General features: G+C 41.6%; 2 protein-coding genes across 6 annotated transcripts in view; one reads left to right on the forward strand and one right to left on the reverse strand.

The window, feature by feature from the left end:
- The window catches only part of MYO9B (myosin IXB), a 40,704-nt gene extending 25,675 nt beyond the window's left edge, over window positions 1–15,029 (reverse strand). For all 4 annotated transcript variants that reach the window (XM_030466164.1, XM_030466163.1, XM_030466162.1 and 1 more), the window contains exons 1-2: window positions 14,937–15,029; window positions 5,658–6,551 (exon numbers count right to left, since the gene is read on the reverse strand). In XM_030466164.1, the coding sequence (XP_030322024.1) occupies window positions 5,658–6,494 (837 nt within the window). In that variant the 5' untranslated portion in view covers window positions 6,495–6,551; window positions 14,937–15,029. The remainder of the gene's footprint in view (window positions 1–5,657; window positions 6,552–14,936) is intronic.
- HAUS8 (HAUS augmin like complex subunit 8) lies at window positions 14,510–22,874 on the forward strand. 2 transcript variants are annotated; one of them, XM_030466292.1, is made up of 10 exons: window positions 14,510–15,005; window positions 15,965–16,017; window positions 16,323–16,419; window positions 17,103–17,216; window positions 17,625–17,707; window positions 18,413–18,484; window positions 18,944–19,102; window positions 20,472–20,613; window positions 21,661–21,802; window positions 22,085–22,874. In XM_030466292.1, exons 1-10 carry the CDS (start codon window positions 14,807–14,809, stop codon window positions 22,203–22,205), a joined length of 1,182 nt encoding a protein of 393 aa, XP_030322152.1. In that variant the 5' UTR covers window positions 14,510–14,806; the 3' UTR covers window positions 22,206–22,874. The 2 variants fall into 2 exon arrangements, with proteins under 2 accessions (XP_030322152.1, XP_030322153.1); XM_030466293.1 differs by lacking the exon at window positions 14,510–15,005 and adding an exon at window positions 15,688–15,862.
- Window positions 22,875–24,318: the final 1,444 nt, after the last annotated feature.

Raw genomic sequence — 24,318 nt, forward strand, 5'->3', positions numbered from 1 at the left:
TTGTGTCCAGCAGTGCTCCCAGGCAACTGACATTGAGTTCAGCCTATTTTCTGGAGCCCATGTTCCATGTGTTATAAAGCAAACAACATCCCCACTCAGATTTTTCAAAGCCCTGATGAGAGTCACCAATAGTTTCTTTTTGTAGCTCCTATCCCACAATTTATCTGCCAGGTGAATTTTTTAAAGCTCATTTTGCATACACATACAATCCAGGTCAACTCCTTACACTTACCAAACACCACCCAACCAAAAGTGGAAGTCCAGAACCACCAGCACAGCAAATTGTTTGTTCCATAAATCAAAACCCCCTGTTCCTCTCCCATCAACAGCAGCTGAGCTCTGGCTCTGTGAATAACACCACAAACTTCTCATCTAGTGTGTCAAGACATTTGTTGTAGTGAACTTTGCCAGGCTCCAGAACACTGGACTTGCAAATTCTCTAACTTAAGCCACCAGTTAACTACCAGTCTATTAGTTATATATAAGGAACCCAAAGCTAAAATTGCCACCTTATTTTCTGATGATAAATACTTTGGCATTATACAGTTAAGAAATCCCATAACCCAAGCTTCCTGAAAAACTTTCCTTAGTGATTACTCATGTAAGTAATGAATACAGTTTAAAACTAAAGGCTCTTATGATCTCATGTGTCTGGTATTTAGTCAAAGCATACAGCAGATTCTTACAAGCTGATCTAATATTACCAGTTTTTAGGAAATTTTTCATGTACTGAATGGTTTTTCTCATAAGAGCCTTTAACATCTACAGCTTTATAGAGAACATTCCAAGTTGCTCAACATTTAGAGTGGGGCAATTTTCTGGGTAACAGTTACTCACTGCTACCATATTCTTCAAAATACTCTGATGAGTTAAGTCCATAGAAAGTGACATTCTTGCCTAACATCATAAAGGTGCAAAAATGCCAAGTGTTCAAGAATGTTTTTCTTGAGCAGTTAGGTATCTTCCTCCTACAGAGAAAGGAGTGTAGATAGAATTAGGCTGCCTTACTACCCAGCAATTGCCCAGCATGGAAAGCATCTTTCACAGAAAATTCTAGCCAGATACTCTACACACAGCACAAATTCAACTGAAATACCTCCCTGGTTTGCCTTTCCAGAAATTCACTTCTACCTTTACAAAATAAATTTAGAAGATGTGAAGGGAAAAGAGAAATACTAATTTATATAGCCAAACCCATACACTGTTTTCCTTTGTAAATCCCTGAGAAAACAAATGAAAAACTAAAACCAAACCTCTCCAATTTGGCAGAACACAAAAAGAGAGTGAGTCAAATATACTGACCAAGGCCAGCAGGAATCAGAGTTGGGAGAGACTATTCTGGGAGTCAGGAAGTCATCCAGCCCACCCCCTTACCTTGGAATGGCAAAAGGCATTAACTGGAGCCTGCTACTCAGAACTCCTTGAAAAGTATCTGGAAAAAAGCCAAATTCTCACTTGATTTACTGTAAAAAGAAAATCCCAACCCCCCATGCATGCTGCTATCATGCACCTCAAGAACACAACCAAAAATCTCACAGAATTCTTTCATAAGAATTGCCAAAACCTGAAAAAGGTATCAGTATTTATGTACACCACCCTAATCCATGGTTGAACCAACACAGACCAACCTTTTAATGTGCCAAATGACACCCAAAACTCTAATTAAAGGAGGAAATGACTGTTTCAGAGTTGAACACAGTGTAGTAGTGGTGGTCCTCAGGCTGCAAACATGCTGCAAAATATTCATTATCCCCAAAGTTGCAGTGTTCAGGGTTCTTTTGCAACTCTGCAGGGTGGGAAATATCCTGGGGAAGCCTCAGCAATCCATGTGATGAGAATGGATTCAAGGACAGTGTGATTTTTCCCCAAGAGATGGGTGCAGCAGGGAGAAGTATGCCCCAACACATACAAATCCTACCAAAAAAAAAAAAATCTACCCAAAAAATCCTGGTAGCAGCCAATTGAATGGAAAAAGGAAGTGTCATTCCTCCTCTGATCCTGATTCTTAAAACAAACACATGCAGATAATAGCCTCAAAACAACTACTCTCCCTTAAATAGAACAGGCTACACCCACTAAATATGTATGCAGACTTGTATGGCAAATACAAATGAAAACCAGAGTTGAAGCACCACTCAGCTGAAATCCAACTTATACCAAAGCCACAAGCACAATGGTATTGTAATAAAGGAAAGGGTTGCCAACAAATTGCTTCACTCTGCTTTCCATGGTAAAGGCATAAAAGTTTACTTTCCACAATCAAATATTATGCTGAATTATGGAAAACCTCATCCCTCTCTCCACCTGACTGTGCTGTCAATATGAATTAACTGCTATTTACACCTGCTTTCTTTAGAAGGCCACTTAAGGAAAGCTTCCTGATGGATTCTGTTAGGACAATTCTTTTCTAAGAGAGGATCAGTGCCACTAAAAAATCTTCAAGAACCAAATGGAAACCCCAGCATTTCCATCTGTCCTGCTGCTCCTCAGCTTCCACTGCAGAGGCAAATGAACTTTCAGCACACTAAGAGAATAACTTCTGTAATTAACCCCAGTCCTAAGGGTTACAATTTCACAGCAGCCAGCAAGCCAACAGGAGCTTTGCTGCCAGAAGAGGAAGCTCCAATTCCCTTTGAGTCCCTTGTGACATGATCCCACCCCCTCACTCAGTTTTCTGCCACTTTACTAAATTAATTGGCTTGAAGAATCCAATAATTAACTTCATGTCTCCAAAAGAAGTTGAAAAAGTCTCAGATTGCACACTGTGTATTTTGTACCTGAAACAGGTGTTTTAAGACACTTTTGCCTGATGAAAAGAAAATCTAAATTTCTTGGAAAATTCTTAGAGGTTTAAGAACCAAAAGGTTTAATCATCTTGTTCAAGACTATAAAATATACAAAGATTTGATTCAGTATTCCAAAATTAACCCAAATAATAGTTCCCATGTGTAAATTCTATCTTAGGACTTCAGCAGTGAGTGAACTTTACAGTCAATACAAGAAGGCAGAACTTCAAGTCAGGAGCTATACTTTTATCACTAAATTTAGAAGAGGATGAAGGAATCAGGACTATCTTAAAACAGAGCCTATCTTTATCTTCCCTCCAGTTTTTAAGAAACTGCCCTTCACTAGAGATGATCTATCTTAGCCTGGAGAAAAGATTAAAAGAAAAACAATCTGAGAGCAATTCCTAGCCAGCTAAAGCAACAGGATGTCTCCTGGACTGCTGAAAACCAGCACAAAACTCAGCTTTAGCCTCTGCTTTTCATTACTTCCATTACATGAGCATCACTGTCACATGTAAATAGCCAGCTTTTCAGATTCCTTTGCTTCACAAAGCTGCCAGCAGTGCCAAACATAATCCAAAGTACTGCAAGTTACCTCTGCTTATTAGATCCCCAACATAGAACCTTATAAACAGCTCAGCCTCTGGTGCAGAGATTGGGCAAGAAGCAGAGGATCAGACTAACCCATGACCAGTGCTCCTTTCACTGGCACATGTGACAGCAACCGTGGTGGTGCCACACTTGATTTGTAACTACACTGCCTCAGTATCATGTGTTTTGTTTCACTAAGTATGTGATGATAAAATTATAAACCATCTCTGTAAGATGCTAACACTGCTCACCTCCCTGTGCTAGAAATGTTTAACTCCTTCAGCTTCTACAAAAGGTCTGCCAATGAAGACAAGTTTTACTTAGGTGACAGGAATGCAAGAGGTCACTAAAAAGGGGAAGTTCTGAGCCAAAATGCAACCAACTTCTACATCATAAAAGTCAGGGAAACAGACTTCAGTCAAGAGGACATTTTACATTTTTAGGAGGACTCAAAATAAAACAGCACATTCTCAAATAGTTTAGGCATGGTACAAAACTGTTACTGAGAAAAAAAAAAAAATCCCCTGAAACATCCATTTGAGAAAGATTCCCTTTTACCACCACTTCAGTTCCCCTAAGTAAAAACCCAAATGAGTCACCAGGGTTGGATTTAGAAGTGGCCAACTCCCGATAGAAAAGTCTCTTGCCAGTTTAACTTCCACAAAGCACAGTAAGCTTTCCCTGCATTCCTCTCTAAGACCAAGACCTGACTTGTTGTTTGTTGTGGTGTTTTGTTTTTTTAAAATGATGCTTAGTGACTGGAATGGAACAAGAGCATCCACAGAGGGAAACACAGAAGCTTCACTGTCCACCAAATGTGCTCCACAATACCCAAAGTAGAATGGTTTTATTTCACTTCTCTACATTCTAAACCTACCATAGCATCACTTTGATGTAAGCTGAAGTTATGTGAAGAGAGAAGTGTGTTTCCACCACCTTTGAGTTGTGCCAAAATAAGAGCTGCTCCCACGATTTATATCAGTGGGAAAAAACCTCAGTGCAAGCCTGAAGAAGCTGCAGTACTCATGACAACAAATCTTACTGTAGAAAAATCACAAATGTCTCTTCCTGAACATTCCCAGAAATACACAACATTTACCTGTGACTCCATAACTATTTATTTTTAGTTTGAATCGAGAGATAAAGTACATTTCTCATTTGATGGACAAACCACAAGATTTTACATCTTCACCTGGTGTCACACAGCTGTATCATGTCCAGCAGATTAAGGTCTGAAACAGTTAATTCTATCAAAGGCAGAAAGATCATCTGATCAAACAGTGCTTTCCACAGTGACCCCTTCCTGTTTTCTGTTTAGAACTGCAAACTTCAGCTCCAGCAACCAACAAACCTCAAACAATTTTACTTCTTCTTTCAAGCAGCAGAAAGCAAGGCAAGAAAGAACTTAGATATATTCCTCATTCTTTACAAAAAAAATTTCAAGTCACACTTAAAAATGTAACAGATTCTAAACCTCAGCTTCACTACTTCTTCACCTTACTTAAATGTTTAAAAAAACAATTAAAAAAACCCCAAACTATTATTACATTTGAGAATTTTTTAACCTAAACAATTACAATGGCTGTGTTAAAAGTTCCATGCTGTTGATGATGTTATTGGTGAGCATTTCAGCCATCCAAATTTTCAGTTTCTTCTGTGAGATGAGAGATGGGAGTCTGAAATGTAAAAGATCAGTTTTCCTGCCATTATCTCATGCAAGACCAGCAGCACCCCCTCCTTCTCTCCCGTCTAGTTTTGCTTTCTGTTGGAAACACTGTAGTAATTAAAAGCCAAAACTAACTGACACTTTCTCCCCAGCTAACAATATTGCTCCCTTCAAAACAAACAATTGTAGAAAGGAAATAACTCCCTTAAAAAATGAGCTCATAAAATGCCCCAGGACATGCTTACACACAGAGCCATGATTACACTGAGCAGTTACTGTTTCAGAGGAACAATCTTTTTCTGAAGACATCTACTCACGATTTGATTCAAATGCCACCAAAACTTTAAGGTGGAAAACACAGGTAACCTCTGTCCCAGAAAACTAGTGGTGGAAAGTTAAGTCAAATATAAATGAAAAGCAGCAGGAAGTTGGCTGAACAGAAGGAAGAATTAAGGAAAATCAATTAGAAGCAGTTGAGTAACACAGCCAAACACCAGCCCAGGGATATTTAAAACCTCAACCAAGTAGGTGACTCAAAAGTAGCATTCAACAGCAGTTACTTGGAAGTTTTCAAGAAAGCATTTTCACAGAAGGCAATTTTAGCATAACTTTACCTCCAGAACTGGTCCAGCTCCTAGAATAGTTCTCTCCACACCACTTGCGTACCCTTTCTGGCTCAGTGCTGTGAGGCAGTGAATTAAGAAGTTTGTGCTTTGAGTTTTCCCAGACCCACTTTCACCTGAGATAACGATGCACTGATTTATATGTTTTTTAAGCATTGTGTGATAAGCCACATCAGCAATGGCAAAAATATGAGGCTCCAACTTCCCAAGCTGATGATTCTCATACATCTTGACGTACTTAGGATTATAAATGGGCAGGAACTTGAAGGGGTTAATTGCAATCAGAATACTTCCTGCATAGGTATAGATTTTGTGTTTTAGAAAACGGCACTTGAGATTCTCTAGGAGTGTTGTCTCTGTTAAGTTGGGGAGATTGCATAAGTCATCAAAGTCTTCCTGATGCCAGGGAAGAAAACCCCTTTCAACCAACCGCCGAGCATCCGTCTCCTTGGAAAACAGCTGCATCTGGACATATTTGATGGTCCCATCAGTGTTCCTTTCTTGCAAAAGAAAATAGTACCCATCCTTCTGTGGATGCTCATCCTGAGCACGACGAGGCCAAAGTAAAACCCTGTGAACAGGAGAATCATTTATATCAAGTACCCATTCTTCACCACCTGTTTCTTTCACCTCCACGAGCACGTAATGTTTTGAGACATCCAAGTTTAATATATTAATCACATCCTTGATGACATCTGAAGATGTACTGTCCTTGGTTGCTGTCACTTTGCAGCAGGGAGCACTTTCTGTTGAGAGTTGGGGATAAATATGAAGATTATAGGCTGCCTTTGCATGGCAAACTGCACTGTCAGCATCTTTTAAACTCATTCTGTCCCCAAATGGGCTTCAGTCTTCCACTCCTGCTTAATATGCAGTGCCCATTGTCTAAAAGAAAAAAAAAAAAGTCAGGTATTAAAAAATGTGTACAAGAGGTATTAGGGCAAGGTGTTATTTCTGGAGGATGAGAATAAAGTTACTAAATAGAGAAATTAAAGAACAAAAGTACTATTTATGCATACAGTTGATATTATTTTAAGCAGTCTGATGAGCCTGCCCCTTGGACTGGGAAATCCATCCCTTCTTCCCTGCTATGGCAGCACAAGCATTCATACAGCCACAAAGCAAACTGACCTGGGAGAAATGTTCAAAATAAAACTCCCTTTTTTCCCCAGGTTGGTTTTAACCCAGAAAACTGTATGGCTACACATTTATCCATCCTCCCACATCAATGCTCCCTTAAAGCTGCACAAGCAACTTGATGTAGAACCAGGGTTAGATTTCTTCTTAAATCACCAATGACAGCTCAGAGCAGCCATGATCAGTGGCAAAAGGAGCAGCAGGTGGCTGCAAGGAGGAACATGGCTCTGACACCAAGATCTATGTGTAATCTTCATTTCCCCCAAAATGGCCTCTCTTCATGAAAGGTACAAGACAGGAACAGCATTCACCAAAACCAACTTTAAGGAAGCAGTGCCCATAGCTGACCAATGCAGGTACTGCTGTCAGCTCCTTCAAACCCTGCACACACCATAGTGACTTGTTTAACATGCATCATTTACCCAGACAAGAGGCTGTTAATTTCACTTGAGTGAACCACATCCTTGCCACAGAAAGGTTTGCATGTGCTTTTTATCTCCCATTTCAGGAAACAATGTAAAATTAAGTCTTATTGCTGCTACTTTTCAGGTCAGCCAACAAGATCCCAAATAACCCACTCCATTCACAAGCTCTTATACCCAACACATCAACCCTTTCCTCACTAAGTCACAGGAACCTCATGGATGAATCTCCAAAAATCATTCACTGTGATTATTTTTTTCCTCCTTTCATCCCTGACACAGGCCAACAACCCAACTTCAACCTAACATCAACCTCATAGAAATCAACTTCCTCCTCAAGGCCAAGTTAAAAATCTCTGGACTTAGTAACATCCTGTGCCTTTGCCAGTGATTTTTCTCTCAATTGCAGTTCAGTACAGCCAGATCATCAGCACTAGGGTTGCTTATATTGCTTTAGTTCAACAGCTTGTTAGCTTATCAATGGTAGTAAAAGGAGAAGGATAATGACTACTTGGTTTGAACAGTGTAAAACTTCATATCTGGAATATCAGATCAGTTTTTGTTTCAAGAACAAAGTCCTCTAATTATGCACTGACATGCTGAATACATAAAAAGAAGCAGAGAAATGGCAATGAAGTTCCTTTTTGACACTGAACTTGCATAAGGGCACAGAGAGCAATCATCTCCAATGAAAATGAGTGGAGCTGGAAGCATTTAGTTGCCACTTCCACTGCAAATAATGAATCACTTCACAGAAACACGTGACACAGTTCTGCCTCATGAAGAGCTCAGAGTCCAGAACTCTGCTTTAAAGGAACTCTGAATACTAAAGATTACAGCAGATATTCGTTATGCAAGCTGGGTTATTTTTAATGACTAGTCATCAAAAGAAAGGCTGAGCAAGCCAGAGACAGCAAGACAGACCAAAGCACATCTCTAGTCAAGTTCTGTGATCCCCCCAAGAATGGGAATTTTCCCAATTCAATTTAATTCTTCATACATTAAGGAGAGTTTATTCCAAGAACTTGGTCAGACAGAAGGATGGACCAGTGAATTCAAAGCCTCTTCTCAATTTCCTCTAATTACCACTGAATGCTGGCTACCTTTGAAGTAATTATGCAAGTGTAAAGAACTCTTCATCTGCAGAAGCTCAAACACCTTAAAATACAGAATCTACAGCTGCTCACAGGGCAGATGAATCCAGAGCACAGACCACAAAAAAAAAAAAAAAAAAAAAAAAAAAAGGAACAAGAGTGACCATTTTTCTCTTAAGATAACCAGCCAGTTCAAGGGAGGCAGTCTTGTGTAGACTTCCTTCCCCCCACCCCCAACAAGTAGTTTCAGACACACAGTCTGGTGTCACAGAGGAAGTTCCCTCACTCAGTATTTTCACCAAAAAATGGCACCCTAAGAAACACAGCACCAACTTTTTGGCCACAAGAATAGCTGAGCTCAGGTCCTGACCTCTGGCTGTACACATATTTCCTAACCTCACATCAGCTACCAAGAGCTGGTACATTGCTCAAGACTCCCAAAGCATACTTTCCAAAGAGGAAACCAGAAACCAGGTCTCTTCTAGCAGTGAAAACCCCAGGGCAAGAAGAGTGGCAACGTGACAGCTGGTAGTGTCTTCTCAGGGGTGTGTGACTGCAAAACTAGAAAGAGAAAAACCTCTTGCCCTGAAGAAGAGAGACTTCTGGCACAGCAACAGCCATATTACTCTTGTATTCCAAAGGCACGTGACTAATACTGCATTTAAAATATATCTGAAATTCAATTAAACAGCTGAGATAAGAACAGCAACAGATCTGTTAGAAAATACCCTCTGACAGCCAAAATACTCTGGAAGCTTTGTCTGTGAGAAACACAGAGTGGACACTGGTATCAGTTTAAGTCCTTGCATGGTTAATTAGAGTTTGGTAACAACCAGGAATCTGGAAGACAAAGCTGTAACACAAGTCAGTGGCTGGAATTCAGAGCTTGACAAATTCAGGCTAACATAGGACAAAAATGTCATCAGAAAGCCACCCCACACTGCAAAACTTTGCCATTAACCATGAGGCCTGACTGCTGAAGTTCTTTCTAGAAAAGCAGCCAATCCCCAGATACAGATGTGCCTCTTCATGAGAAGAGTTAACAGGGTACCACCCTCCCATTTATGTCAAGAATACTCTGAACAGCTGATAAGAATTCCTTCTCATTTTATTACCTCTAATTTAGAAAATGTTTTAAGCATTTGAAATATTTATTCTGTGTAATTTGACTTATCAAGGAAACACAAGCCTGAATTCAGGTGCAGAGAATACTGGAAGAAAAAGGAGAAATAAAAGAGTAGAAGGTAATAATGAAACTGTAAAGGTCAGCATGCAAAACAACAAGCTCAGGAAAACAACAGCCTCTTGAGCTCTTTCTGCAGAAGGAAATTCTGCAAAGTTACCTCAATTTCTTCAAATATACTTTCTTAAAAGAAGCTCCTTTCCAATACACAGAGGGAAAAAAACAAAGCTGTGTTAGAAAACTTAGTAAGTGAGAGGCAGAAGCTGGACTAGGTGCACATCAACTAATTTTAGACTTCAGACTCCTTCCTGTTTTCCTTAAAATGTTTTACTTTTCACAAGCCCTTTGTAGCAGCAGTGTTCATCATTCCAGCACTTGCAGTTTTTTGAAGTACAGTCAGCAGCATCTACAAAACAAACTTATTTTTCACCATTTTACATATACAAACACAAGAGTTAGGGAAGCTGGGCAAGAAAAAGAAGTCAAAAAAAGTTAAACATGAAAAGTTTTTGATTCTAACATTTTATTCCAAACATTAGTGTATTAATTCTGTGGGCATGAGTAGAGCAACAGCTGCAAAGGATTAGTGTGTTAAAGGATATGGTGATATATGATTTGCACCCTTGTGACAGTGCTTTCATTGTGCCAGTGTAACATACACAATTTAATGGTATTTATTTCAAGTCAGACTGAAGAGGACTATATCTGAAACAGTGCTAAACAAATTGAAGTATAAAGGTACAAGTCATAGGACAGCTTCACTCAACTACTCTTAAAGGATAATTCCAACAGGTCTAGAAAAATGAAAGCAAGTCTAACCAATCTAAAATACCAATGTATTGAGGTATGTTTCTTCTACCAATGTAGAAGAAATGTGGTGTGGTATGCTACACAATTGACCAACCTGTAATTTCTACTGTTTGCTCAGTGTTCACAGAACTAGCAAACAGAAAAATCCGATTCTAGAATGGTAATTTTGATGGTATTTCCTAAGTGTTTTCAAATCATCACTAAATCAATTAATTTTTTAATATCCATTAAAGCCAACATTGTCCACAGATCAAAGTAGTAAAATTCTAGAAGAGAGCTTTGCCCCACTCAGCACAGAGTCTCTGTTTAGTTTAAATAAGGCCATAATTTGAAGCCACATTTTTAGTCAATGAATCACAGCAAAGCTAAAAAGGGAAAGCTACCATTACAGCAAAATTGTTGAGGATGAACTTTATAATATTCCAGTTCTTCACATTTTCATGTACACTTCCACTGCTGCATTCCTCAAGTGGAAAAATTCAAGCTTCGCCCACTGCTCATGAAATAATTCTCAACAGAGAAGTAGAAACATATCACAAGTACTTCACCTCTAGTATTCCGGAGTACCAGAATTGCCAATGACCATCCCCAAAAGAAACCCCACTCTCTGTTCAAACTGAAAACATCCAGCAATTTCAAAAATATTCACCTATTACCTATCCTTGCATTACACAGCAATTCATTTCCAAAAAGGCAATAGGCTACAGAGACACCCTAAAATTTCCACAATGAATTGTGCATTACTGGTAGGGCAAGTGCCTCAGTCCTTGCCTCATGTCCTAAGGACCAAGAGCACAATCAAACTGAAGATTTTATTCCAGTACTCGGACTTTTCTGCTCCAAAAAGGGGTAGTTCTTCATCATAGAAACGACTGGGTTGGAAGGGACCTCAGAGATCATCAAGTCCAACCCTTGATCCACTCCTGCTGCAGTTCCCAGCCCATGGCACTCAGTGCCACATCCAGGCTCTTTGGAAAGATCTCCAGACACGGAGAATCCACTCCTTCCCTGGGCAGCCCATTCCAATGCCTGATCACCCTCTCCAGAAAGAAATTCTTTCTCATCTCCAACCTAAACCTCCCCTGGCACAACTTGAGACCCTGCCCTCTTGTCTTGCTGAGAGTTGCCTGGGAAAAGAGCCCAACCCCCCCCTGGCTCCAACCTCCTTTCAGGGAGTTGCAGAGAGTGATGAGGTCTCCCCTGAGCCTCCTCTTCTCCAGCCTCAACACCCCCAGCTCCCTCAGCCTCTCCTCATAGGATCTGTGCTGAATCCCAGCACCAGCCTCCTTGCTCTTCTCTGGACCTGCTCCAGCACCTCAATCTCCTTCCTGAGCTGAGGGGCCCAGAACTGGACACAGGACTCAAGCTGTGGCCTCACCAGGGCTGATGGTGTATGGAAATTCACAACGCATTTGCTACTTACTCTTTGAAATCACCTCTGCCAGAAGCTGCTGTCATAGGCTGCCTAACAAAGGAGAAGCTGGACTGCAACACAAGTAATGCAACAGAACACAGGAAAAAGGCAAAGCAATTACCCTCATTACAGGCAGTTCCTCCTCAAGTTACCTCCTGCCTACAGCCCTTGAGACCCTGATCCCAATCTATGCCCTCAAAGCACTTAGGATGCAGACCTCTACTTCCTTTTAATGACTCAAATGCCCAACTCAACCTCAAGACCAGGACACCTTATCAGGCTTACAGTGATATTAAAGGCCTACAGCATGTTATTACCTTGCCGAAAGAGTGATGTCAGAGGGCCAGATGAGTGCTGGAGAGTGATTCAGAGGAAATGAAAATGTGGCTCTGCTGAGAAAATAAGGAATGAAGGCAAAACAACCCAGAGTCTTTCACACCAGGAACATTAGCCAAATGAAACTTGGGAGAAAATTCTATCACCTTTTGTAGTTTTCTTAATCTTCTCCTTAAATTAACAGCATTGCAGCTGTCAACAACAGCAGTAAAAACTTCCCTGGGCTAATGCTGCATTTACACTGATAAAAAATTTTTTCTTAAGCTTTAGTTCTGTGTGAATTAAAAGGGATAAAAAAAAAAGGGGGAGGCTAAGCAACAGGACATGCATTTGTCAAAATAAAACCATTTTTATTGTTGTCAGTCTTTAAAGGAAGAACATATTTTTGTAGGATCTGCATTGAGTTTCATTTGGTAATCAGATACAAACAAGACAATAAAGTCTAGATAAGAGGAACTCAACAAGCCATACTTAAGTCACTTGATACATCCAGAAAACATGATATACTGGAGACAAAACCTCTGAACATTTTCTGTCACAACAACACTCCCAGCCTTTTCAGAAGGCAACTCATCCTTTAAAATAGCCACCTACTTAGAAAAATAAATCTTTATCAACATGTTAGGGTGAACTTCTTGACATTAGAATGTCTTGTTTCCTGGAAATGTGATTAATAAACACCTACAGCCTCCAAATTCACAAAAAGGTACAGAAACACAGACTTTCTCTTGACTCAAATTTTTCCACTCCTAGCCTTGGTGACTGAGATAGCACGGTTGCATCTTTTAGGAATTTTTCCTTTTTAAAAGCCTAAGACATGTGAATGATGGTATTTGACCATCTAGCTAAGGAAAAGCCATATTTAGCACAGAAACACTGAAGTACGTGCATATGAGTCAAACAGTTATTCACACAGAGGATTATTCAAGAGGTCTGATGTTTGAATCATTATTTTTCAGAAAATTCAGTCTGTACAAAGCATTACTTCCTAGGTGAACCTCACTTCGATTTTTCTCCAGCTGCATTTTCTCTGAATTATTTAGTTCTATAAATGTTTTAGGTTCCACTGAAAAACACAACCCTGTGAGTCTTCCTGCTCTGAGTAGACTCTCCACTTCCACAGACAGCTGAACCCTCACCTCACAGACTACAACATTCAGCTACCAAAAAAGCCTTTTGTTAAGAAAAATGTTCAAGCATAGACACACACATAAACTCCCAACAACACCAAACAGTTCTACAAAAACTGTTTCATCATATAAATGCATTAACTCCTGAGCTTTATGCTAATAAGTAAATGCTAACAATTAAGAAATCATTATATGCATCATCCTGAAAAGCTGAGACAATGTTATTGGACTTTAAACCCAGTGAAGGATCTTGTTGTTAGTTCAAAACCAAGAAATAATCAAGATTAATTATTTTCTAAAAAGAGCCCCAAATGAATCTTGAAGCAACTCTGATTCTACATAGCACTAAAAGTTCCCTACATTGCTTCTCCCACATCAAACGGACTTGTTCCTGAAAAGATTCCAAGTTAAAGACACCAAAGGCTTACTAAAACTTGATGGGTGTGACACTAACACACTAAACCAGAATGTAAGGTTGCCTCACACAGCTCCTTTAGGGCAAGTTCTTCACTTACATATTCCAGCCAACAGACCTGAAATCAGAGAGCTTCTAATTACCCATGACAAACTCTTATTTGCAAACACCGAGGCAGACACACCGATACCAACCCACCTCTAGGAGTAATGTGGGAGGATGCTGATGACATCTTTAAAAGGCTAATTGCCTTTGCCAGAGGCCTGAGATCATCTCCAGACCTTTGCTACACTGCCACCCATTTCCAGAGGGTGAAATCAAAGAATACTGAACTCATTAGCAACTCAAGTACTTCTCACTTTTCACATACAGGATTTGCAAACAAAGCTGGTGAAGAATTTTGCCAAAATACTTACGGAGTAATATAAAACAAGGCTAAAAATTAGACTGAGAAGTCATCTTGCATTAAGATCACACAACTATATGGTCACAGGAGTCAGGAAGCAGGACAGTACTTTGCTACTTTTCATCTACAAACATGAACAAAAAGACGTTTCCAGCTTGCAAAAGTTTTACATTACAGAGATTGCAAAACCAAACTTACCAAAAAGACCCAACTACCAAGATACAAACAGCTAGAGGCATACATCCAGCAGGCAACGATGGTCACCCTGATAAAGCACCAACTCAACACAGCAGCAGTACTGATACTGCCAAGAGTTACCCCAAACCAAAACAAAGAAACAAAAGAACCCAGAGAGTTCTAACAAGTTTTTTTTTGAAAGATGCTGAGCTACTGGTAGGAAAGTTTACACACTGTTCACTCCGAGAGCTACAGACACCGTGTGAAAAAGCAGAAGTCTGAGGGGCTGGGAGAGCAATAAGAAGATGGAAGTGCCCCCCACACATCGGCTGAGAGCCGGGGGCTTCCGAGGGGCGGCATCACCCATCTCTTGGGGCACCTCCAGCTTTGGGGGCACATCAGACACAAAAAGAGCGGGCACCAAACCCCGCTGCCACCCCACTCAGAAGCCCAGGCACCCAGCACAGTACCAGCCCGTTCCTCCCCGAGCAGCTTCACCGCCCCGAGGGAGGGACGGCTCCCGAGGGACACACAGAGCCCCACGCCTTGCTCCGCACCCCCCGAACCCCTCAACCACACCGACCCCGACGGAGAGACCCCCCGTCCCTCTGAGGCGATGCCCCCACAGAGTTCAGTCGCCTATAGAAGAGGAGAAAAAGAAGGAAGGACCCACAGAGAACGAACTCCAACCAGAGGGAGCGGCAGGGGGAAAGGGGGCAACAGGGTCGCGTTTGACCGCCGTTTACCTCAGCCGGTGGGTGAAGCGCTGGCGCCCCGCACCGCCGCCTACCACAGGCCCCGCTCGCCACTTCCGGGTATTGGGGGGGTGGGGGGGGCAATAGGGCGGCGCCCATTCAGCACCGCGCGCTCAGGGCGCGTGCGCCGTTCCCGCAGCGGCTCCGTGAGGGGCGGGAGGCGCGAAGCCCCCGGGCTGGGCTGGGGTTGTGGTCGTCTCGGTTGAAACTGAAGCTCCCGTTACGGCTCGGGTGCTTTTAGAGGCAGTGAGAAGCGAGAGGGGGTGGGTTCCTGTCAGAAGGAAAGGACCCAGCGCAGCCTCTAGGAGCTTCACCTCACGGTGCTGTGAGGGCTCATGCTGTGGGGGTGCCGGTGCTCGCCGCTCTTCTCTAGCGATTCGTTTTTGTATTGAGTTTTTTTTTTTAAATTTATTTTTTAACATTGAGGCAGGCTATCCCTCCCGTAACGTTCTTCACGTTTACCAGCTGAAGCTGTCGACAGTGGTTACCTCCCACCCAGGGGCTTGGGGAAACAACAATGCTTGGGGTTTGCAGGCGTTGCCAGGCTCTCATTTCTCCGGTTTTACCCCGGTGCCGAGGGGAGCGGGGACTCCTCGAGCGACACAGCCCAGGTGGGTGACATCCCCCCGGCTGGGGAGAGCCCCGGGGGAGCCCCCGGGTGTACTGGCTTACGTGGGACCTCCGAGCCGCCAGGGGGCGCGCTGTCCCGCCGGCACTGAAGGGCGGGGGCGGTGCTGCGCCTGCGCTACCGTTCGAACGGGATGGCGGCTGAGGCGGCGGGAGGCTGAGGTGTCTGTGAGGGGTCGGTGTTTCTCGTCGCCCGCTGCCGCTGTCACATCCTTCTCTTTGCAGTATGTCCGAGCTGTCGAGCGATTCCGCTGCTGCGGTGGCGGGCGGAAATGTGCCTCGGCGGAGAGGTAGCTGTGGGGTGAGGGGGGAGCCCGCTCCCTCTGAGGAAGCGCGGTGAGGCGGGAAGCGCGGTGGCGGGCCCGGCTGAGCTCTGTGTGCTCCTTCTTCAGGAGGAAGAATCGTGAAGTCTCGTTACCTGCAGAACTATAAGGACGCCGCGAATGTAATTTTTAACCCTTCGCTTTCTGGGCTCAGGGGCCGCTTGGCAAAGGTTGGAAATTGTGTGAGGGGGGGGTGTGACAGCGAGACCCAAACAAGAAATGACTCTGCTGGGGTAATGAGGGAGTCGTGGTGTGTTACTTTGTGCAGACTGGAATGGGAGTTTAAGGCTGTACTAAGGTGACTTGCAAAGCACCAAAACGCCTTGGGGTTATAGTTGTTTATTGTCTCTGTTCAAGCTGCAGTTAAGATATATTTCTGGTGACAGCTCCTGCTTGTGTTCCATCTATGCTGTTTCTTGGTTGTCAGGTTGGTTCAGTGAACTTATTTTCAACGTCTACTGTTAAACCATCTTCTGCAACTAAACAAAGATCAGTTCTTCAGCGGAGCTGTAAAACTCCTGCTGGTAAGTTTTACCAGAAGAAAGCTTTTCTTTTGTGAATTTTTATTACCAATGTATGAACGCTTCCCAAATCTAAAATGGTGTTATGAGGTGGTTTTACTTGCATCACTGCCAGTTATTTTCTGCATACAAAGGGAATTAAGAAATTTGATGTGAGGTTAAGGGGTGTAAACTGGAGTGCACTGAATTCTTGTGTGGGTATTCTGATAGAAAACTAATCTGGAATTCAGTCATTGGGTTGTCTGAAAAAGTGTAGCTCTTCCCTTCTCCACAAGGCTTTGAACTACTTTTTTTGCTGTGCCCTCACCATTCCCCTGCTTTTTTAATTTAATCTTTTTAATAAATGCAGTATAAATAGTTGAAACTGCCCATCTGCAAACCAACCCATTTTTATTTCTTTTGTGAGAATTGCAAAAGAATTTTCCTTTAAAACCTTAACTTGAAAACCCTGAGGAAACAACATTATTGCCTTTTGCATCAAAGTGGTGTTGACTTCTGAAATGTTTAAGAGGATAACATCCTGAACTAACTTATCTCTAGGTAACTTAGGGAGCATACAAATGATGTGTGTAAAGTAAACGTGTAAAAGTTTCTGGAAAGCTACCACATTAGTGAAAACGTGTGATTGTGAACCTGTAAAGAATCTGCTCTAATTCTTTTAGTTTGATAACAGCTTCTTTCTACAGACACTGCCTCTGGCTCATTAAATCACTATAGTTTTGAGAAAAATGACTTGCAGTCCACTTTATTAGATGGAGATAAAGTTGGTCGACCAGACCTTGATCTTTCAGCTATTAATGGTAAGCTCTCACTCATTCTCACTTTCATGTGAAATGATTTTTAACACCCATGCTGTAACTTGTTGCAAATAATCCTTGTATTCTTCTATATTCCCAGAAGGGTTTTCTTAAATAAAGTCAATGTTATTTCCAGTGTCTTTAGGCAGAGGTATTCAGACCTCCAAGGTTTGTTCCTGTAACAGATGGAGTGTCATTAACAGCTCTTCTGAAACTTCTATCCCAGACATCTGTAGTGGTCCCTTAAAGCTAAATGCTTTTATGATCTGCTCTTCTCATGTGCCAGAAATAGAGCACAAGTCACCTTTACTGTTACACACAGGAATTTTGAAATTATCTTTGCCTTTGGAGAACCTGGTGGTGTGTTGGCCCACCCTAGCAGAAAGCAGTAACTTGTCTCTTGTGGTACAGATAAAATTGGTCCCCAGAATGCTCCTGATTCAAACTCTGAGTCTGATAATGCTTCAAAGACATCTGAAGACTCCGAAGAGATGGTGAGTTCACTGCTTTCCTTTGCTAGGCTTTTTATGTTTGAAATGGGTGCAGTTAAGATTTTCTGTTTGTCTTTTATCTTTACCAAAACTTTTTGGAGCTGGGCTGATCTAAAGCCTTCTAGCAAAAGTCAGAGGGTAAGTCCCTTCTACTGCTAGCAATGGTTGTTTGTCAGATGTCTGAACAAGAACCAAAGCTTTTCTTCCATTTCCTGAGGTAAAAAATCTCCTCCAATTGTAGCATCTCCTCAAAGTTATTTTTTTGTATTTCTGCCCATACTTTTTAGTTGTACTACATTATCTTTAGCTATTTTCTGAACCATTCAGCTTAGAAAACTAACAAAAAGTGCCTTTTTTAAGAGTCTCATTCGATGTCACACTGAAATTTCAAGTTCTCTACCAGTTTTACTAAAATCTCTTGAAAATGTTTTAAACAATGCTGGAATACAGACGTGTATTTAGTTGTTTAAAACCCCAAGCTGTTTTCATCAGGCTGACTCATGATGATTATGGTGAATCTTGCACAAACTGGAACCTCAGTAATTTATCTGAACATTGGAAAAATAATTATTTAAATACCAAAACTATTTGGTATTTAAATAGTTTGATATAAATATAAAAATATAAATATATATAATAAGTATATATATATAATATAATTTTTTTAAAAATAGTTTTTGTTATACTCTATTCTTTTGTTTTCTGAAGGAAAATGATTCTGATTCTCAAATGAGACAGCTGGAATCTCAGACAATGCTTTTAACTTACCTCAGAGCAAAGGTGAGAGCCAGTTAAGTATTTGGTGTTTCAAATAGAGGGACTCTGTATTGAGGAATTGTTTAGTTCCTTGTCTGTATTTTCTGATGTGTAGAAGTTGGGTTTTTGGGGACTTTATGAGCTTATGTGCCTGGCTTTCAATATTCAATTAATTCAGTGCCAGGTCATTAAGCTGCTGCTGGTTCCTTGTGAAGCAGGGTTATGTAAAACTGAGTGTGTGGGGTTTAAGGCTGTGGCAGTGACTTTGTTCTTTGCTCACTTGGAGTTGTAAAGGTACATTTTTCCTTTGCAAAAAAAATTAGCAAGGGTGGAGAAAGAAGGTGGAGGGGGCTTCAACATTACAGTCTCTGATTCATTAATTGAAGCTCTGACCTTGTCTGAGGCTTCCATTTCTTTCTTCAGAGTATTTTAATTGCTTAAATGTAGTGTTACTTTAGCTGTGAATTTTTTTTGATGTAATAGGGAGGAAAAAATCTTGCTGAGCTGGAGGAAAAAGCAGAGGAAAACTTGCTTAGGTTGTGTGAAGGAAAGGAGAGACAACAGAGGAAGTTCTACAAGTTGAAGCGTGAAATTCTGCTCAGAGAGAGAGACCAGAAACTTGGTGAAGCATTAGACAAACAGGTAGGACTTTGTACAGTTTCTACTTTTGACTTATGAAGTAGTGAGAAGGTTTCTCTGGTTTGGTGGCCATCCGAGGTACAGTTTTAAGTTTTCTTAAAATATCTTCTCCCTCTTGTGGCATGTAATGCTCTTTAATAACCTAAGCAAACACTTTTGTCCCTTTTTTGCTGTCTAATGTGGAAGGAGAAGTTGGAGCTGTTAGGCAAAGTTGCTGCACAGGAGAGAAATGTCTTAAACCACATGAACATCCTGCAGTTCCACTTGTAGCTAGAGCTGGAATGCTGGTGAACATTTTTTTTGGCCTTGTTTTTGTCTGTTAGACATCAATAGTTTTGGCCTGGTCGTAAGAAGGAAAGTTTCTAATGAATAATTAGTTTTTTGAGTGAATGGTTTCTCAACACTGCAGCTGTGTTTGCTTTTAGCAAATATGCATTACAAAAATCAAACAAGAATTTTTGTCTTTTGGAGAATCCATTGTTAACTATCAAAATACCAAATATAAACCACTTTGACTGCTCTGTCCTCTGAGGAAACTGGTATTGACCCAGGCATTTTGAATCATAGAATCATAGAATGGGCTGGGTTGGAAGGGTCCTCAGAGATCATCAAGTCCAACCCTTGATCCACTCCTGCTGCAGTTCCCAGCCCATGGCACTCAGTGCCACATCCAGGCTCTTTGGAAATATCTCCAGACACGGAGAATCCACTACTTCCCTGGGCAGCCCATTCCAATGCCTGATCACCCTCTCCAGAAAGAAATTCTTTCTCATCTCCAACCTAAACCTCCCCTGGCACAACTTGAGACCCTGCCCTCTTGTCTTGCTGAGAGTTGCCTGGGAAAAGAGCCCAACCCCCCCCTGGCTCCAACCTCCTTTCAGGGAGTTGGAGAGAGTGATGAGGTCTCCCCTGAGCCTCCTCTTCTCCAGCCTCAACACCCCCAGCTCCCTCAGCCTCTCCTCATAGGATCTGTGCTCCAGTCCCTTCAAAGCCTCCTTGCTCTTCTCTGGACCTGCTCCAGCACCTCAATCTCCTTCCTGAGCTGAGGGGCCCAGAACTGGACACAGGACTCAAGCTGTGGCCTCACCAGAGCTGAGCACAGGGGCAGAATCCCTTCCCTGGACCTGCTGGCCACACCGTTCCTGATACAGGCCAGGATGCCATTGGCCTTCTTTGAAGTGGCCTTCATTGAAGTGGCAGAAGAAAACCTATTAACCAGCACAAAAGGAATATCACAGCACAAACTTCTGGAATTCTCTGTCAAGGAGAATTTCAGGTTGGGATTTGGGCTTAGAAATTCTTTTTCTGTAACAAGCCAACTCTGTACTGATAAGATGGCTGCTTTTGAAGAAGTGTTGGTTGTCTTTTTCAGATGGAAGTACTTTCTCGCCTTGTTCCTGTTTGTGAACAGTTTAAAGAGCAGTATAAAAGCTTTGCACATTCCCTGGATGACACTAGACATGAATTACCCATGAAGAATATCCACATAGAAGGAGACACACTGACATATTTGGGTATGAATATTTGATTAATAAAATTTACTTTCAGAAATAGTGGGGTGTGGGATGTCAAGTTTCTTACATTGTTATTGCTGGATTTAAGTGGCCACTGGAGGGAATTGTGTGTGCTCTGGGAGCTTGACTGAACACCAGGCTGCAACATTAGTCACAGGTTTTGCTATGAATAATTCTTAGCTCTGTTAACCACTAAACTGCACTTGAACAGGTTTTTTATCTTGCAGCAGGAAAAAAATTCACTTTCTAATCTAGGACAGTGATCATATGCACTTTCTTTAGCAAGTATTTTATATATTTCAACTGAATTCATGGCATTACTTCTCCTTTCTTCTTCCTAATGGGTACATACTTGTGTACTCAGGAGCTGGAGAAATGCTGTGATCTCTTCTTGTTCCTGTGTTTGAGAGAGAAAATCACCTGGGCAGACTTGGCTCACATTTCCTGTAGAACCAGAGCTTAAATGTATTGTGTGATGTCCTGAAGCAGAGAATATTTGTTTAATAAGTTAGTACTGGTGCTTTGTATTGAAGTCTAGACCAAAAGCTACATTTTTCAACTGCTGGTCTGCAAGAAACAAGATTCTTAAACCATTTAGAATACTCTTGCTTGCACTTCCAAACAAATGGAAAAGTTTTATTGAAAAACATAAAATTCTTGTCAGGTCTTGAGAGGAACAAAGAAGGAAGGAAGGGAAGGACTAGTTAAATTTTGTGTTGGGGGCACATGCCAATAGCAATATGTGTAACTGATTAGGGAAATCTGGATGTTTAAAGCTTGTTTTTTCTCTTGCATTTCTATCTTATAAAAATATTTGACTAGAGAACCTGATAAGGGATTTTAAGAGCCTGTTGCTGGTGTTAGTCACAATAGCTAAAAACAATTTGTCTTATTTTGTTATGGTGTGTTTGTGAAAGCTGATCAAATGGGGGTTTTCCATCATCTTCTTCACTTGTCCCTGTAATTACTCCTGCTAGTAAGTAATCTTGTATTAACTGCTGTCACTGCATGCATTTGTAATGATACCTTTAACATCTTATATTGTAGATGAGCTGCAGAAGCAGTTAACTGTCACACAGGAACTTCTGACAGAACTTATGCCAAGCTACTCAGAAAATAGTGCAAAAGCACCCAGTCTGCTCAAAGAGCTCAAAGAAGTGTCTCAGAAACTGGAGAAAGAGCTTCAAAGGTATTTAAAATACTCAGGTGAAAGGACTTGTTGGCTAAATACTCAGAGAAAAATCTGTAGATCTTGCCAGAATAGATCCAGAATGTATTTTGGAGGAGAGTTAATTGAGAGGATAGTAGCACTTAGTTTAATTCTCTTTGTGTATTCCTATCCCTACATTATCTACAGAAAAAATAAAGATTTTGGGGGGGTTTTGTTTATGGATTCTAAGTGAAGTACTTTAGTGTCAAGCAGAAGTTGTTAATCCTGCAGAGTAACTGTTTTATCTTCCTTTTGTTCCAGGAGTTTCACACAAGTACAGAAGCTGTCATTTGAAATTAGTAAAGAGGTTTCTCTGCACAACCAAAGAATATGTGAAGAGAATCATGGACTAGATGTTGTCAAACACTGGTACTTTGACTGAATTTGTGTCTTGTTTTAGTAATGGGTGGGCACAAGATCAACACCAGCAGGCTTGTTAACTTTTTACTTATTCTAGGAACCCAGAACTTGTCCAGTTTTTGGTAACATCAGAATATGAAACCAGCAGTGTTTATGCTTACTAATTTAAGAAATGGAGTATGAATCTGTGTGCTGTACCAGGAAACAACTTTTTTTTTGTAACATGAATTTCTGTGGCACTTTTTTCATCACTTTCTCAATCACAATAGTGAAAGGTAGATCATAAGGAATGTTATTTTTAGCAAATACAACCTAAATATTCTTAAAGTACTTGGTTTAGTTTCTTAGAACTGGCTTCAAGTGCACTGATGTGCATCTCTTTCCAAAGCAGTGTTCCTTAGAGGGCTACACATCAGAATATAGGTGTGGAATTGTGTAGGTGGTGCTGTGCAGGTGCTGATCTCATCAGGGATTTGAAGGAGTATGCAGAGTGACCTCTGGTCACTCAGTGAGGAATTTTTAATTGTCCCTTATTGTTGGATTTGCTGAAATAAAAAGCTGTGTGGGTAGCAAGTAATGAAGCTGACGACTGGAAAGAGCCTGATCACTTGTAACAAGTGAAAAGTTTTGGTAATTTGTTGCCTAATTACAAACAAATTATTAAATCCTAAATGTTTTTTTATTAACCTGACATCTTCTCTTTAGGAACTTTATTTATTTTTTTTGTATAATAAAGACTGTGCTGTATCAATAGTCTTCATGTCTGAATATCTTCACTGATCTGGAGAAGCTTTTGTTTCCATCTGGGCTTACCTAGGGCTAATATTCCACACCATGTGCAGTGATGGACTGACAGGCACTACCCAGTGGCAAGCCAGAAAGTACTGACACCCAAAGTGCTGAGGTCAGAAGAGTGTGAATGTGGAGAGAAACCTCCAACTTAACTACTGAGTAAGTGCCTGAGAAATGTGGCAGGTTTTTTCCAGTGTTGTCTCAAAGACATGTAGTATCCTGTATTTTTCACCTGTGGAACCTCTTTCTGTGAGGGTGTTATTTTAAGGTATTTATCTGTTATTTCTTATTTAAAGATGTTTAGATGACCTGCACCTACTAGTTCCCTGTGTGTGCTGCCCCTGAGCTGTGAGTGCTGCACACAGGAGATGATGCGCAGGGCCAGGAACATCAGCTGCACCTTCGCAGTTGGCCACTGGATGGGGAACTTTGCTGAACAGTCATAGAATCATAGAATGGGCTGGGTTGGAAGGGACCTCAGAGATCATCAAGTCCAACCCTTGATCCACTCCCGCTGCAGTTCCCAGCCCATGGCACTCAGTGCCACATCCAGGCTCTTTGGAAAGATCTCCAGACACGGAGACTCCACTACTTCCCTGGGCAGCCCATTCCAATGCCTGATCACCCTCTCCAGAAAGAAATTCTTTCTCATCTCCAACCTAAACCTCCCCTGGCACAACTTGAGACCCTGCCCTCTTGTCTTGCTGAGAGTTGCCTGGGAAAAGAGCCCAACCCCCCCCTGGCTCCAACCTCCTTTCAGGGAGTTGCAGAGAGTGATGAGGTCTCCCCTGAGCCTCCTCTTCTCCAGCCTCAACACCCCCAGCTCCCTCAGCCCTTCCTCACAGGAATTCTGCTGGATCCCTTCACAGCCTCCTTGCTCTTCTCTGGACCTGCTCCAGCACCTCAATCTCCTTCCTGAGCTGAGGGGCCCAGAACTGGACACAGGACTCAAGCTGTGGCCTCACCAGGGCTGAGCACAGGGGCAGAATCTCTTCCTTAGTGATTCAGTCAAGTCTTGGGTTAGCTGCAAATCAGTCTGTTAATTTTTGATGACTTGAGATCTGGGTAGAAAGGCTCCTAGGTGATGAATCTGGTCAAACAACTGGTTTTCCTAGGTTTGGATGGTTGTGAGGATGTGTCCCCATGCCTTTAAGCTGCTTATTGTTACTGTGTTATTAAAAGACTCAAAGTTCAGAGGGCTGGTGTTAAAAACAGCAGGGAGATGAAACAAAAATCAAATTTGTTAAGCATCAGTAGTTCTGTTTCTGCACAAACACGAGTCAGTATGTTTAGGAGGAGTTCTGGATAACATCTCTGCTGGTCTAAAAAATTATTTTTTAGGA

Source organism: Calypte anna, chromosome 28 (genome assembly GCF_003957555.1).
Source record: "Calypte anna isolate BGI_N300 chromosome 28, bCalAnn1_v1.p, whole genome shotgun sequence".
Taxonomy (NCBI): Eukaryota; Metazoa; Chordata; class Aves; order Apodiformes; family Trochilidae; genus Calypte; species Calypte anna.

Coding starts and splice junctions, on each gene's coding strand:
- HAUS8 (XM_030466292.1), top strand. CDS start 14,807: ATGCCCCCACAGAGTTCAGTCGCCTATAGAAGAGGAGAAAAAGAAGGA. Junction 17,708..18,412: donor CTGAAGACTCCGAAGAGATG/GTGAGTTCACTG, acceptor TGTTTTCTGAAG/GAAAATGATTCTGATTCTCA. Junction 18,485..18,943: donor TAACTTACCTCAGAGCAAAG/GTGAGAGCCAGT, acceptor TTGATGTAATAG/GGAGGAAAAAATCTTGCTGA.